This window comes from Aotus nancymaae, unplaced genomic scaffold, assembly GCF_030222135.1.
Source record: "Aotus nancymaae isolate 86718 unplaced genomic scaffold, 86718_ANA_hifiasm-v0.15.2.pri h1tg000002l, whole genome shotgun sequence".
NCBI lineage: Eukaryota > Metazoa > Chordata > Mammalia > Primates > Aotidae > Aotus > Aotus nancymaae.
Window position 1 is genome coordinate 34,096,681 of NW_026988413.1, and position 17,529 is coordinate 34,114,209.

The 17,529-nt window shown below is 34.0% G+C and overlaps 1 protein-coding gene across 8 annotated transcripts in view; it reads left to right on the forward strand.

Moving 5' to 3' along the window:
- CADPS2 (calcium dependent secretion activator 2) overlaps positions 1–17,529 on the forward strand; it is a 579,466-nt gene that overhangs the window by 369,014 nt on the left and 192,923 nt on the right. For all 8 annotated transcript variants that reach the window (XM_064373922.1, XM_064373927.1, XM_064373929.1 and 5 more), the window contains exon 9: positions 710–776. In XM_064373922.1, coding sequence (XP_064229992.1) covers positions 710–776 — 67 coding nt within the window. The remainder of the gene's footprint in view (positions 1–709; positions 777–17,529) is intronic.

Consider the following 17,529-nt stretch of genomic DNA (forward strand, 5'->3'; position numbering starts at 1 on the left):
GCTAATCATTTCAATTTAGCTTACTAAGGTCAATGCAAAGGTAAAGAAAACCCACGACTGAAACTCTATAAAACCCCACAATGGCATCTTTGTTACTATCTAAACTTTGTAGTTAAAAAATTTGCAGCAAGACGCTTTCGTAAGTCATGTAAATTCTATAACGATGGAGTTGGCAGAGACCTTAGAAATCAGCAAATCCATCCTTTCATTTGATAGGTGGGGGCATGGAACTGAGATTGGTGCAGGCACATTTTGGGGTCACCCAGCTGGACAGTGTCCCTTCACCCTGAATTCTTGGCTGTGCAGCTGGTTGCTCCTCAGGCCACAGTACTCAGCTCCAGTCATTGGAGAACTGAAGCATTGAGAACCATGTCCTCAATTCATAGCCTTTGTCTCTTCTAAGAATTGTATGTAAGAATAAAATTCCTACTAGTTCTTTGATTATCGTTTCTAACTCCTACTTTGCTCAATTTGTGGTAAGAACTGACAAATTGATAAGCCACATAAATCAATTCTCTTTCAAGAACCCAGAATAAGCTAAGCCATTTTGTTACACAGAAGCTGCATGTTGTCTCACATTCCAAATGAGCTAAACTTTGCCTTTAGCAGGCTGGTCTCAAAAATAAATACCTGTGGAAGAAATGTGATTACGTGGAAGCACAGCATTATTCATCTAAAGTATTCTTTGGCTTTTTGTTTTTCTTTCCAGATATCTGTATGCCCTTGGACAGAAGGTTTGGAAAAGATGGAAAAAGCGTTACTTTGTTCTAGTTCAGGTTAGTCATTTTTTTCCTGTTAAATAATCATTCTAAGATAGCAATTCTCAAAATTTGTTTATGTGGGTTATATCTATCAACATTTACATCATTTCAGAAATTAAAATATGTTTAAGTCACTTTAAATAAAAGCAGTACATTCATTACATGCTAACACTAAATGTAACTGTTTTATATTTATGTAAAATAATTTTTCCAAGCCAAAGATTTTAGTGATATAAGTGGCATTCTTTTATGCCTTTGCGCTCTTTACTCTCTGGCTTAATAGAGCGTAACTGTATTCTTGCATCAGCTTCTGCAATTTGTTGTAATATCAGATAAAATGTAGCCTCTTAAAAACTCAACTTTATACTCATGGGAGAAAAATATCAAAAAGGGAAATAACTTCTGAATATTCGTATAAAGATAATTTTGACCTTATAGACCCTCTGAAAAGATTTTGGAGATCTCTGAGATTCCAAGACTATACCCTGAGAACCACTGCATCATTCTATATTTTATATATAAAGCATAATACATATAATCACTCATTTTAATATAAATATTTATACTAACTGGCATATTTAATGCAAATACACTGCCATTTAATTCAAATATGCCACATTTAATACAAATAAGCTGACAAATCACCTGTTCACATGAGTATGTTTTTAAGTCAACTTGACTGGTGTATATTTATAGATGATTGGATTCTGAACATAGATTATTAGAACATACAGTTTGGCTGATTCCTCTTTTGTAATTGTGGATACGTTTGCTCATAGGCTATACTAATTAAGTTAAATTTATATTAAAGAATACCTTTCTAAATAATTGTCATTCCGGTCCATGACAATCTAAGCTATTTTGTTCCCAATATATGAAAAGAGTATCACTATTGGAATTTTTAACATAAAACATTCTGTAAAATCTCATTGATTCCTATATACACATTAAACAAGCTTAACTGGGCTAATTCAGAATGACATGGTAAAATGCCAAGGAAGGAAAATTATCATTTGCTGGCTTCCAGCGATACTTACAGCCATCCATCAATTGCTGGATAAAATTACATTATTGATATCCCATGATAGCCTGGTAACTCCTTGAAAAGTGTGAAAACTCAGTGAAAAGTAGTTTTATCTACATGGCAAACACCAGTCTATTTTTCTTTTCTGACTAAAAGGTAACTACTTCTTACATGATTAGAACTAATATTTGATCCACTTTAGTAAAAGATACATACACATGTACACACAGTTAATTTTTTGATATAGAGCCCAAGCATTTGCTTTGAAAAAGGTGACCTATTTGGGTTTGTGGGTGATCTATTTTTCAAAAACCTTAAGGCATCTTCTACAGTTTCTAGGTTTAGTTTTTTACATTGGTGCATGAATTTAAATGCATTTTGTAAGCAATTTTAGTAGATATTTCTGGACATTTATTTATATCTTATTGTCATATCTCACCCATATCTAATTTGACAAGGTTGTGTTAATGATTTGTCTGTATCAACTTTTTCTAAAACATTCAGCTGATTTTTCATAGAAACAGCATCTTCTTTTTTCAGTTATTTTATGCATTTACGTAAAATCTCATTTAACTACATAATTTCAGTAGCTAATGTTAGCATAAACTAGTTTGGGAAGAAACTCAGCTAACTTAGTAAGCATAGATCTTAACTGGTGGAAATAGGTATGAAAGAACATGGGAATGTAACCCAATAACCAGAGATGTTCAGCATGTCATTTGCATTAGTCACTGATTTTTTTTTTTTTTGGATTATTTTTAACTAATTGTTTTAATATGAAAGTTAGGCTTTTGTAGATCAGTCTTAAGAGGTCAAATGATCACCTCATGCTTTTGACCAGGTAAGGTTCAAAGTAACTCTTTGCTCCTTATCTTACTTTCTAGCACATGATCATAAGAATCAGAAGTTATAGGACAAACGTGTATACTTTGATTATTATTCATAAGAGAGCTTAGAAATGAAGAAGGAATTGTAATACTTTGAGATTGTTAATTGGTATGTTTTTGGGGGAATATTAGCCATGTCTTTGGGGAGCTAAAATTTTTCTCATTAACAAAAATATGCTTTACATTTTAAAGGCAAAATCCAACATAAATCAAAGTAGGCAAACTCATATGTTTCATAATTTAAATTTTAAAAAATACCACCAAATTGTAATGGATTTGAATTTATTCTACCTGAGATTTCTTAAAATTTGAAGTCATATTTAAGCATTACATAATTAGTTTATACACATATATGTGCATATATCCACATGCATTCCTAAGAGAATTCCAAGCCCAAATTTACAGAGAATCCATGCCAGTATTCTGAGAAGTTTTAAACACAATTGAATCTTCCATTCAATTCAAAATGTAATGAGAAGGTAAATTGAAGGCACACACTTCAAAATCAAGATGGATATGTATGGAGATTCAATAAGAATGACCCATTGGGAGGAACTGAGTAGTTTTATTAGTATTTTTAAAGGCAGCTCTGATTCTATCCACACACAGTTTGTAGGCCCATACCTGCAGGCTGCATTATTGAAAGGTGAAGGAATCATTTTCATAAGGAGGACAGTATACCCCTGCTGTGTCTGCCGCTGCCATCGGCAGAATGGTGCTCTGTTGATAATGTGAATCTCATCACCACTTGTGAGTGTGTATTATATGAGTGATATCGCTGAAAATCCAACCATCAGCTCAAGAATTTGTACTCATAAAAATTGATTGAGAGTTAGGTTTGGCCAGCTGCAAAGTCATTGTTCAAAATGAACACTCAAGGAGCCACTGAGGTGAAAAGACTTTTCAAAGACTCTCATATAAACATTTAAATTGGAGCCAAAAGGTGGGAAAATAAATGATTTGTTAATATTGAGTGTTTACTTGGCTTCTAAGTAAGATCATTTTGGTCTCTGTTTATATTCTGATGCCAATGTGGTTGTAATAATAAGTAGATTTTAATGCTTTCTAAGAGGCTGCATTTTTTTAACGAAGGTAAATTTTGGTTCAAGCCAAATTGAAAGAACAGTGATTTTGAAGAATATGCTTGAAATAATATCAGAATGAAACTTGTATATGTTTGTTATTAATTTTTATTGTGCTTGTTTAGTGTTTTAATATTAGATTTGGAGGATATCATTGGTATAAAATGCTTATGATACTTTAATATATTGTAGTTTACTATAATAAAATAATTTAATACCTTTAAAACTCTGTATTTGAGATTTGAGCAAATGAATTATTACTTCATTCTATATTCTACTAATTCCTATTCAAAAATGTATGTCCCAGGTATTACATATTCTGTAGTAAAAAACTCTGAATCACCCCCCTATTAATATAATTACTGCTATATTTAATCTAATAATCATTAAGCAATTACTTTATGGCAAGCATTTATGTAAAACATTTTTAATACTTAATCAGAATAAGCCTATCAGGATAGGTATTATTATTATGCCCACTGTATGGATAAGAAAATAATGCAGGGAGGGGTTATGGAACTTAGTATATTGCAGTTTAGTAAGTGGTAGAGTCAAGCAAATCCAGTTCTGTCAAACTTGTATTTCCTCTGCCATATTGCTATGATTACATTGATGCACATAACTACAGCTGATCTGAAGACAAACAGATATGTGAATAATCATATCTGTTTGGATCATTCATTTCATGAGGTACAAAACAGTGTTACTCTATTAGAAAAATGGCCAGGGAGTGATGGCATAATGAGTCCTGTGCTCATGAGGCCACTGACTGCGTGACATCATTGGAAACTGAGTAGATGTCTGTGTTGTTTTGGCCCTGTATCAAAGTGTTCACTGCTTGTTGTTGATGTGTCAGAATCATGACTTGAAGTTGCTGCAAACAACAGCAGGCTATCAAGACATAATGTTAATTACATATCAGCTGAGTTGGCACAGGATGTAAACAGTCAGCCATGCCACAGAGTGATCCATACCTGCTGCAGATGCATGAGAAGCACTCTTGCTAGTGAGATGTCATCAAGATCTGCTTTCAATATAAAGTGGCTGCCCATCCTATTGATTTCTGAAATATTCAGCCCACATGGGGACCCACTACAGCAGACTCCTCTCACTTGAGAATGAAACTACTGCCTGAAGAACACAAAGTTCAGTTATATGCTCTAGGTTTAGTCTGGGACTCTAACTAGTGTTTGCTTATGACAGTAAGATAAAGTGAAGTGAACAGACACATTGTTGCCAAATCAAGAATATCATGGCATAAGACTTTATAGCTTTCTTTATGCTTTAAGTTGGATTAAAATTTACAAACCCAGGACATGCTCAATGTAGGATAAAAATCAAACCATACAATGTTTATGGTAGAAAATGAGAGGCCCCTTTGACATTCCTGCCACCACTACCACATTATTCTACTATCCTTTGCAAAAGCAGCCAAGTAGCCATTGTTAACTAATAGTGTGGCCTTAGGCAGCTTTAATTTATCATTATATGAAACATACATCCATTCATTGCTAATGAAATCATTTCATATATTTTTATTTTATGAGTTGCTTTGTTTCTCCTTTAAAAATATATCCGTGAGAAGCTACCATATCAAGAATCTACTTTAGGCCAGGTACAGTGGCTCCTACCTGTAATCCCAGCATGTTGGGAGGCTGAAGTAGGAGAATCACTTGAGGCCAGGAGTTCAAGCCTGCAGTAGGCCATGATTGCACCACTACATTCGAGCCTGTAGTGGTACAATCATGACCTACTGCAGCCTTGAACTCCTGGGTAACAGAGCAAAACCCCATCTCAAAAAAAAAAGAATCTTTATTTTAATTGAATAAATAACTGGATTATATACTGTAAATTTACATAATTTATGTAACAGTCCCCCTTATTTAAACATTTAAATTTTTTAAATCAAAGAATGCCACTTTGAATGTGATTTTTGTTGCAGAGGAGAAAAAAACAATGCCACCATCAATATATGTCCAATTCTTGTATATTAATCTTTTTGTATATGTGGGAATATTCCTATAGAAATGATACTGCTGGCCAAAAATGCACAAAAGTTTAAATTTTGTGAGCTTAATTTTTTTGAAAATTGTTCTACAAGACTCCATTTCAAAATGCTCTGAGTGTGTGCATGTATGTATTGTGTATATGTATGTATTCATATGCATATATACATCTTTATATCTACAGGTATGTGTATAAAATCTTCTATACAAGTAGTGTGCCTGCTACATAGTGGAGAATCTGTAAATAATTTGTTAAATAAATGAATATTCCTCCTTTAATTTGGTTCCTTCACAAATCTCTATGAGGAATATAAAATTGACTTCTACTTGAGCATACTTACATCAAAATCTAGGTGTCATGTTTGATCCCTCTTTTTTCCTTGCCCTCATGGCAGAAAAGATTGCTGTTCCACAGCAAAAACAGTATTCCGTTTACATCCAGTCATCTTCATCTTCACTACCACCATGCTAGTTGAAAACACCATCATCCTCACATGGATTCCTACAATGACATCCTAGCTGGGCATTCTCTCTACTTCTACTTCCATCCTTTGTAACAATTTATTCTTCACATTGTAGGACCATCTGTTTGAAGTGTAACTCACATTATGACAATTTGCTGCTTAAATTCTTCCAGGGACTCCCTTTGCACTTAAAATAACCCAGAACTGTATCTTAGAGGAGGTACATTCTGGCCTCAAGCTTCCTCTTTGAATAGCCATTTCCTGTCATTGAGCCACATCTTGACATCTAAAGCTCTTCCCTCAAGTTAATAACAGTACCAAGAGTAGGAGTTTAGCACCTTCAAGTCACCAGATACCCTCGCCAAAATCACCTCAAATAAATATATAAACTAGGGTTATTTTAAACTGTAATTGTTGTGTAAATACACCTTTGGATTTAGTCCCTTACTTTTCTTTCACCTAGATTGTCAGACCACCCCTAAACCCCTCTATAGTAATTCTGAACATCCTACAGCATTTATTTTCCCCATGTCCAGCTGATTCCTTCATGTCCATTTAGATACCAATTCAAATGTCGCCTTTTCAAATGTGCCTTTTCCACCCAGGAAATGTGAAGGTACCACCAGCTCATTCCCTGTCACATTATTCTGTTTGACATTGTTAGGTGCATTCATCTCCAATTAAAATTATCTTTTTACATTTATATATTTATTATTTATTTTTTTTATCTCTTTATTTCTTCTAGAATGTATGCTCCATGAAAAGAAGGACCTTATCTTTCCTTTAGTCTACTTTATCTGTGGAACTTTAAACCGAGCCTGGTGCATGAGTAGAAACTAAGTATTTGTTAAGCAAATGAATATATGAAAATCATTCTCAGCATTGTTGTGAAAAGACTGACTTTCCTTTCTCTAATTTGTACACTGATTACTAAATCTTTATGCCATTTTGACAAAACATTTAACAATAAGTATCTGCTCCTGTCCAATCTATCTAGATCTTGAAGATTTATTCATTTTTCATGATTAAATTCAGCTCTAGTTTTGTTTTGTTTTGTTTTTTCTTTAAGTAACTAGCAGCACCTTTGGCCTCTGCTAAAAACATTTCCAGCTAAGGATTTTTAAAGCCTTAATCTTCACTGAAATTAGATGGTGGCAGTTGCTAAGCTGCCAGCTGTTAACATGATCCCTGCAGTAGGAATACAGCATACAAACCTGAATGCTGTGGTCTCTAAAATCCCTTAGTTAGCACTTACATGTGTGGACACAGACAGGTGTTGCACAGGTTGGCAGTTGAGAACAAAATGGGAGGTTTCCTACACCAGATGCAGATACCATGTGGTACTGCAGCAACTTAGGTACCCTATCAAAAGCAGTGATGCTGAAACCTGATTTAATGCTGTCCTCAGATTAAAGTCTGTTTATATCCCCCAATTCTCAACAAATCCATTCTTTACGGAGTTATTAAGAGTGGATTGGGTAAAAGATATTGAATGTTTGTCACTGCTATGCTTCCACTCGAGGGATTTTCAATTTCAATATAGTAAATTATATAAGCTTTGTTCAGTAATACATAAGTAAGCTTGTAAATGAAAACAAATATCAGATCAGAATAGGCCAAACCACCTGCTTCTGTCTAATTCCCTGGCGTATTGTGAGGAGGCACAGTAGAGGCTGCAAGACTGCCTCTAACTGGGAGCACAGGGAGCAGGGTGACCCCTGCTAATGTTTCCCCAGCATATTTTAACTGTTAGTGCCAACTTACACAGTTCTGAGTACAACTTCTCCAGATTACCCATGAACTGGTAACTGGCTAGTAAACCAGCAGCTACAGGTGTTAATCTATTCAGGAACATGTGAATCTACCCTGTGGGTTTGTTCTAGGTCTGGCCTTGGGAATAAGATTTATCATGACCTTGCAAAGGGAATGGGTAACAGTAAGGTCTCTTGGGGAACTAAAAGAATAATGAAACATGGCATCGTTTTACGGAAATAGAACCAAATTTCAGTGAGCCCAAAAGATCACATTAATAGGTTATAGCTTCTGGAGTGGAATATTCCAAAAGCCAGATTGCACCTTTTTCAGTTGTCTCATGGGTCGCATTTCCTAATTGTCAGCGACAGCTTTGTTTGTCATTGGTATTTTGTTACTCTTCCATCTGTACTCTTTGGTATATCTCTAGACCCAACTCTCTATGACAGATTCTAGGTCTGTTGGGTGATATTTTAGATTTTAAACAAAATATTAAGTTAAAAACTAAAAGCAAATGTTTCAATACTCTATCAATTAAGTGGCCATGCCTCTAGAAATGGAGTGATTCCTCTAATCCTGAAGTTTTTGAGTTGTTCTTTTTTGTTGTTGTTCCTTCAAAGACTTGTTAAATTGGTGCTTAAAATTTTATATCTCCAACATGTTAAAAAATAATTGTATCATTTAAAAACTGGCTAGAGATACAATACTTACAGCATAAAACAGCAACTTCAAGTTGTACTTCAAGTTATATAAAGAAAAATGCACATTAATGTAATCATTTCACCTCACATGCCTTTTGACAACTAATTTATAAGGCTAGATCTTAAATAGCAAGTAAATTTTTAGCATTTTGGGTGGGTTACACACATCAAGTCTGTACTCTTTAACACATGATAACATGAACATGTTAATTATGTAAAGAGCTTTTGAGCATAATCAACATTTGGTTTTTAAAAGGCATTATAATGTATATTTAAGATAATGTCCATTAGAAATAGACAAATGTAGTATCTAAAACTACATTTTAGATGTATTATCACTTTTGCTCACTTTTGTAGTTACTTATAAATTTATGTATTGTTCCACCAAACATTTTCATCAGCACAGCCACTGCGTTCTTTGTTTGCCAATAAAAATGTGAAAACAGGCTGGGCATGGTAACTGAAACGTTTAATCCCAGCTACTTCAGAAACTGAGAATTGCTTGAGGCCAAGAGTTTGAGACAAACCTGTGCAATGTAGTGAGACCCTGTATCTACAATTTTTTTTTTAATTAACTGGGCATGGTGACATGCACCTGCAGTCCTAGTTAATTGGGAGGCTGAGATGGGAGGATCACTTGAGACCAGGAATTCGAGGTTACAGTGAGCTATCATTACACCACTGCACTTCAGCTTTGGTGACAGTCAGATCCTGTCTCTAAAAAAGAAAAAAAGAAACATCCTCTGAGAGTGAGAAGAAAGATAGGGGTGGGGAGAGCCAAGTGAGGCCAGGAGACAGAAGATAGAAACATGGAGCATCAGCAGCCCTCAGCTCATTCACAATGTGGAAGCATGTGGTTTGAAGAGAGTTCCATCCCCAAGTCAATCAGCTGCTCACAGTATTATTAGTAACATCTGCATCAGTACCCAAAATGAAATGATTCTTATGAGGGTCAAAAAGAATAAAGTGAGGGAAGGATGTTGGCTCCCTGACAACCAAATTAGATTCACTGGGAGACTACTGTGCAACAGGCATGCATTGTGCTAGGTGCTCCCACATCAGTTCTCTCCAATTCTCTCAAAACCCTGTAAGTTCTATTACTGCTTTTCTTATGTTACAGAAATATTAAATGAGGTATATAAGACTTAAAGTGATTTTTCTAAAGCCTTGTCAAAAATGAAAGAATAAGGATAAGTAAGTAATTGAGGGGAAAAAATGAAAGTGGAATTTGCATTTGAAATGACAGATTCGTCTGTTAAACCTGATTTATCTTCCTTTCACTTCCAGTTGAAATACCTTAATATGATTGTCTTCAGAGAGGTCTTTCTGACCACATTTGGAATACAATATTGAAAATAGAATATTTTTAATGTCTGTCTCCTTTGTCTGCTTTGTTTTCCAGGAAAACAATTTGCCACCCAAAATTATTTTCAATACCTCCTTAATTGTAATTAGTTTATCTCCTTCATTTTCACTCTGTGAGATGGCTTCCTTCTCCCAATTCTGAGGCATTGTTGTGTACCCAAAGCCTGGAAAAGTTCACTGTAGATGCATGATGAATATTTGGTGAATGAATAAATGCATGGATGAATGAATGAGCGGGAGAAAAAGTACCTATAAGAACATAGGGGGAGATACAGAGGTTGTAAATACACAGGAAACTAAATTCAGTAACTTACTATTTGGTTTAGTATGACTAATTCAAAGATCTCAAAAGACATCAAGGAAGGACCAAGTATGTCTTTCTAAAAGACAAAATAGGAAACAGCAATCATATTAGTCTTTAACTATTTTGCCAATGTGTCCCTTAAAATAATTTTATACAACTCTAGATCCTCCTAAGCCTTTCATCATGAGTTTAAATAGTTACGATGGATACCATTTTCTAATATAAAACCACTAAATAATTCAGCAACATTTTCAATAGACTCTAAATACTTTTGTGATTTTGTATCTACTTGCAATCATTGAAAATTTTTTTTGTCGGGGCACAGTAGTTCATGACTATAATTCCTGCACTTTGGGAGACCAAGGTGGACGAACAGATCACGAGGCTAGGAGTTTGAGACCAGCCTGGCCAGCATGGTGAAACCCCTTTTCTGCTAAAAATACAAAAATTAGCCAGCTAGGCATAGTGGCATGTGCCTGTAGTCCCAGCTACTTGGGAATTGGAGGCAGGAGAATCACTTGAACCCAGGAGGCAGAGGTTGCAATGAGCTGAGATCGTGCCACTGCACTCCAGCCTGGGCAACAGAGTGAAACTCTGTCTTAAAAAACAAACAAACAAAAAATTATTTTAGTTTTTTTTCTCCTCGAAGTCTTATTTCCATTGTTCTTTCCCAGCAGAATTTTATTCTTATGAAGTAAGTATTATGCCTCAAAATCTTGACCGCTCTGTCATGCTCCTCTACAATTAAAAAAATCTATAAAATTGGACTTAAAAAAATTTATATAACCAAAAGGCTCAAAAAAAAGAAAAAAAATACAGTTCACCTTGCTGAACATATTTAAAGGAGAATTCTTGATATTTGAGAGATAAATGAGAACAATCTCGGAAACATGAAACTTAAGATGTAGAAGAATTACAATAATCATGAAATAAACATATATAGTTTAATTTACTGTTGCAAAATATTTTGGTGGATCAATTAAACATAAACATAAAACATGATTCCTGAAATAGGTTATAGAAATATAATTAAATAATGATTACAAATGTGAATTCGAAACTCTAGATTTTGGCAAAATAATGAATGAAACAATCAAACAGGTTCTATTCCTCATGTTATATAGAGCCAGTGAAAAATTTTGTTTTTCAATAAATAGAGAAAATATGGGTTATGTCTTTAAAACTTTTAAATAAACTATTATAGTTTAAAAACTGAATGCTAAGAAGACTTTACCAAATAATAGAAGATAAAGAAAAAAAAGTATGACAAAATATATTAGTTCTTATTATGAATAAGTTAAATGAACCTGTTAACAATCAGATTCTCAGAATGAAATAAAATACAAAAAAGATGACAATGTTAATTTCAGACCCAGTGAAATTTAAAAGAAAAAGTATTAAACACCTCCAAAGATTACAATTTTATGTTAAGGATATTAACAATTACTATAAAACAAATGATGGTGATTTATTGAACACATATCTGAGAAAAGAGAAATAATAAAGAGGTAATGCCTTGAATTAGTTTCTATTCAATTCACTTTTCTCTTTCTCCAACACCTTTAGTGGTTTTTAATCATAGATTTAGTGGTATCTGAAATAATAACTTTGCCAGAAATTAAGAGGCAATTGGGTCGCTATTTGGAAATACAGTTATTTTTAAGTTTCAGAATGAGAATGTATAAAATAATATGATATATTGAAAGGAATATCCATTGAACTATGGAGAGTTGTTTTCTAGACTCAAGGTGACCATTTTTTTCTAGGTGACCTTGGAAAGTTACTTCTTTCATTCATGAAAGCTGGAGTTGAAACTATAATATCAAGGGCCCAGACCTTGTCTCTCAATGCCAGTGTGAGAGAATTACTCAGAGTGTAATCTTTCATTTTCTTTTCAATGAAGCTTGGTTCTTTATTTAACTATTTATGATTTAATGAGTTTTGAACCCTCTAAACATTATAGTTTTAATTTCCAAATGTAATATCTGCAAATCCTTGCTACATAATCAAAATCTGTAATTCTATCACATGTAATAATGATTTTTTGTTTTGGAGACAAAGTTCACTCTGTCACCCAGGCTGGAATGTAGTGGTGCCATCATGACTCACTGCCACCTTGAATCCCTGAGATTAAGTGATCCTCCCACCTTATCCTCCCAAGCAGCTGGAACTACAGGCATACGCCACCATTCCTTGTTGATTTTTAAAGTTATTTTAGAGATGGGGTCTCCTTTTGTTGCCTAGGCTGGTCTTGAACTCCTGTCCTCAAGTGATCATCTCACCTCAGCCTCCCAAAGTGCTGGCATTCCAGGTACAAGCCACTGTGCCTGGCCTAGATTTAGATTAAATTATACATTTTATTATGTTCCATTACAATTCCAAAGATACCACTTTTTTTTCTGACCAGTTTTCAGTTCACAATACCTTCCAGTATTTTCGCTTTACCTTTTTCTCTAAGTACTAATATATAAAATACAAAAATATCTCACCACTTACATGAATCAAATTATTTTTGAAAAGGTAAGACTATTTTTGTAATGTGAATGATAACTCCCTAATTAGTTGTTTCCTAAGTTATTTTTTGATTCTTTGTTAATTTTGTTTCTTCCCCCAATTTCTTTAATATTTTGATGGCTTTCTTATAACTATAGTCATATCATAGCTGTCTGTGTATCTTGAAAGGGTAAGCCTGGTTTCTCCAAGGCTCTGACAACTGGGCCCATCATATAATGGGGTGCTCAAGACCTACTTGCATGAGGGAATGTCTATTGTTTCTTGAGTGTTTTCAGTGGAGTGTATGACATTTAAAAATCAAATGTCATTTGTTATGATAAGTGGAAGAGGATACATTTAAGAATACAAGTTGAGTTATGTGTGCTGTTAAACTGTTAGTGTTTTTTATTTAACAAGATAAGTGTGGTTTATACTTTCAAAAAAAATACATTTTCAAATATGGCAGAGTAGAGTATTTACTGACTTGAACTACATTTAATTTCATGCCAAAATACAGAAGTAGGGACTCTGTGGCACACACTGTGGAAGCCATTTTATATGTATTATGAAGAAACTGAGTCAAAAACAAAGAAATGACAAACAAGTTGATGCAGTTAGAATGGTAAAGGGGACAAGTTTGTAAAAAACTTGGAAGAAGGAGTAGGGGTTTATTAGATTGAGAAATAGAAAATGGAATTTTAAACATAAAGGTGATATTTTTCTGCTTGGCAGTTCAGGTGAAGAACTAAATTAAAGTGGGCAAGTCTTGCTGGTTGGTCCGTCTGGAGTACTTCACACAGCAGTAGCTATAGATTACGGCTAGTCATTGATGGAGATGTTTGTGAACCATACAGGGTAGGCAGACCTTCTCATGCCCTTCATCTCTTTCCCAGCAGATTCCAGATTGTTCATGTGGTGATGTGTCAGGAGACTTTTTTAGTCAGATTTTTAAGATTCTTCCGAATTAGAGAAGGAGATGCGAAACTTATGAGTTAGTTGCTCAGTGTATTTTCTATTATTTCAATAATTGATTATAAAAGTGTTACTTTGTAAAGGTCCCCTGGTGTTGAATAATTATAATTTAAATATGCATAAGACACATTTGACACAGTGTGTTTAGTTGCATACATTAACCCCATCATCATAGTTTCTGCTTTTCTTTTCTGAAATGTACTAAAAAGACTTACACAGTCTTTTTCATACATATAAAAGTTAGACTTACTCTTCAGAAAGCTCATAAAGCAAAATTAAAATTAAAGGATTTGTCAAAAGATTTAAATTGCTAGTTTTGGCTAGTCTTAAAGGTAATGTTAAGAATTCCTTTTTGGCCAATACCTAGAAATGCTGAATAAAATGTAGTGCCCATCTTTTTAAATGTGTAGATCAACTGCAAGAAAAAAGGAAAACCTTAGAGACCAGAAACAACCAGAATGGTTAAGATTGTGAGTTGACACTGTGGCTACAATAGTGCTGAAGTATGTGATTAGTGGATGTTGGTGGTGTTATACAGGCACTTGAGATTTTATAGCTCATGCAGAGAAAGAAAACCTACCATGAAGTATTCTTAAAGTGGATATTTGAAACAGAGATCTTATAAAGAACTTAAAAGAACTAGATCTCAGTGAAATGATGGACTAGAAAAAAAATCTGCCCTGTGGCAATTAATCTTGTGTTTGGGCTTAAGCTTTGAATGTGCAGGAAAATTAACCCTCAGAATTTTTAACTATTAGCTTGTACTCAAAGAATGTTGAAGTTTCAGTTTATTTTATTAAATATAAGGGAAATACCTAAGTTAGGAAATTAACATAAAAAGTATTAATGGATTTGTGGTAACTGTGGAGTAGCTGGCATTTTAAAAAATTACTTTTTCTTGAAAGGTGAGCCCTTCAGCTAGGCTTTGATGGATGTCCACAAATAACAATGTGTTGATTATTAGCTTACAATCTAAAATTACAAAACTAAGCTGATCATTTACACCACTAAGAATTTCAGCAATAGAGCTATCACATACATAAATTGTAAAGTAATTTTATTTAAGCGATACAATTTATAAGCAGGTTCAAAAATAGAACAACAAAAAAAGAAAATAACAGTATGCAAAGTGAACCAACAGATTTGGAAAAGGACCACATAGAACTTCGAAAACTTCAAAACACAGTCACTAAAACCACAACCTAACTACAGAGTAAGCAGTATATTAGACACATCTGAAGAGAAAATTTATCATGTAATTAATGATGGAATATTGGTTATAATTTGAGGAAGCTGCCTATAACTCAAAATGAAGAGGTGAAAAAATATATACATAAGAAATTAAAAGATATGGAGGAAAGAATCAAAGCTCCAAGATTATTTCTGATAGAATTTGAATAAAGACATTAAATAAAGGAAAAATGAGACACAGGCAACATTTGACTAGATAATAATGGGAAGATTTTTAATTGATGTACTCATGAATTATCAGATACAAGAAATACAATAAATATTAACCATAACTCTATAACTTGTAGAAATGTCATGATAAAAGTACAAAATGATAAAGATTAAGAGAATATTTAAGAACTGTCATAAAGAAAAGGCAAATAAGCTGGGTATGGTGGCTCATGCCTGTAATCCCAGCACTTTGCAAGGCTCAGGCAGGCAGATCACCTGAGGTGAGGAGTACAAGACCAGCCTAGCCAACATAGTGAACCCCAGTCTCTACTAAAAATACAAAAATTAGCCAGGTGTGGTGGTGAGCACCTGTAATCCCAGCTACTTGGGAGGCTGAGGCACAAGAATGGCTTGAACCTGGGAGGTAGATGCCATTGCCTTCCAGCCTGGACCATAAAGTGAGATGTCTAAAAAAACAAAAAAAAGACAAATTACATGAGGAGAAATGTAGCTGAACTTTGTAAGGCTTTTCCACATGGATGTATAAGCCTTCTGACAATGGAATATCTTCAAAAGTACTGATCGGCTTGCTGGGCTAAAATACTATAAGTAACTACCCATCATGCCTTCATGCCTCAGTAAGAACAAATTAAAGACATATTTTCAAATATTCAGATATTTCAAAAGGATATACTTTCAAATTAAAGGAAGAAAGGAATTGAACACAGAATGATAGTGTGTGATTCAAGAAGCAGTGGTCACCAAGAAAATGGGTAAACCCAAAGGTAAGTTTAAATATTGGCTTGTTGGCCGAGGGGAGTGGCTCATGCCTGTAACCCCAGCACTTTAGGAGGCTGAGGCAGGTGGATCACCTGAGGTCAGGAGTTCAAGACCAGCCTGGCCAACGTGGTAAAACCCCGTCTCTACTAAAAATACAAAAATTAGCTGGGTGTGGTGGTGGGTGCCTGTAATGCCAGCTACTCCAGAGGCTGAGGCAGGAGAATCACTTAAGCCCAGGAGGTGGAAGTTGCAGTGAGCAGAGATTGTACCACTGTACTCCAGCCTGGGTGACAGAGTGAGATTCTGTCTCAAAAAAAAAAAAAAAAAATATATATATATATATATATATACACACACACACACACACATACACACACACACATAAACTTGTTAAGATTATTTTAATAATGAATTTATTACAAAATGCTAATATACTAAACTTTACTAAAATAAGGTAGAACTAATATAATGAGGACTGACTTAACAGATGGGAATGGGTAACGGAAGTAAAGCACTCAAAGTTTCCTGTATTCAGGAGGAGACTTAAAAACAACATTTGAGGAATCAGTGAGAGAAGAGAAATATATAGTTTCTATACTGTCGAGGAAATACGGAGATTTTGTTAATGTTTAGCAGAGACAGGAAATGAGAGAAAAAGAGGCATGGCAAATACAAAGGGCAAGATATAATAATAGAAATCCAAGTATGTCAGCATGTACAGCAAATATAACTTGTCTTTAAATCTTATTAGAAGACTAGATTTTCAAGGCTTTAAAAATCCCAATTACTTGTTGTTTATAGAAATCTAAAATATAACACAGAGTAATTGAGACTGAAGAGATTTTTTAAAAATTTACCAGGTGTATACCAACCAAGAAAGAAAGATTGTATAGTTTTGTGATTGTACAGGAAGATAGACCTCAAGGCCAAAAGCAGTATTAGATTTTAAAAATGCTCACTACATAAATACAAATAGAACAACTTACCAGGAAGATAGAACTGTCCGAGAAAGAAGTAACAATCTCAGGCATGTGTATGAGATTATTTATCTTAAAATATATATATAAACATTTAAGAGAAAAGCATGAAGAATCCATAGAAGAATAATCTTGATGGGAAATTTTAACATTTCTCAATACTTGATGCATCGGAAAAATATCAGATATAGAATATTTGACTACAGTTAGTAAATTTGACCTAATGTACATGAATTATCACTGAATAATTACAAGACATGCATTATTTTTAAGCAAACAAAACATTGATTAAAAACTTAGTCATGTGTTAAGCAGAGCAAGTCTCAAAAAATACTAAGATTCAGAATTATGCTGATTGCAGTGACATTAATTTAAAATTCAAAAATATAACCACAAACCCAAACTTAAAAACACACTTCTAAATAGCTCCAATATAAAAAATAAATAATAAAAGTAAGAAATATTTGGAATGGAACTCAAAAATGCTGCATGTGAGATGAGGCTAAATGAACTTAGAATAAACTTAAATGCATATATTAAAAATGAATTAAAAAATGAAT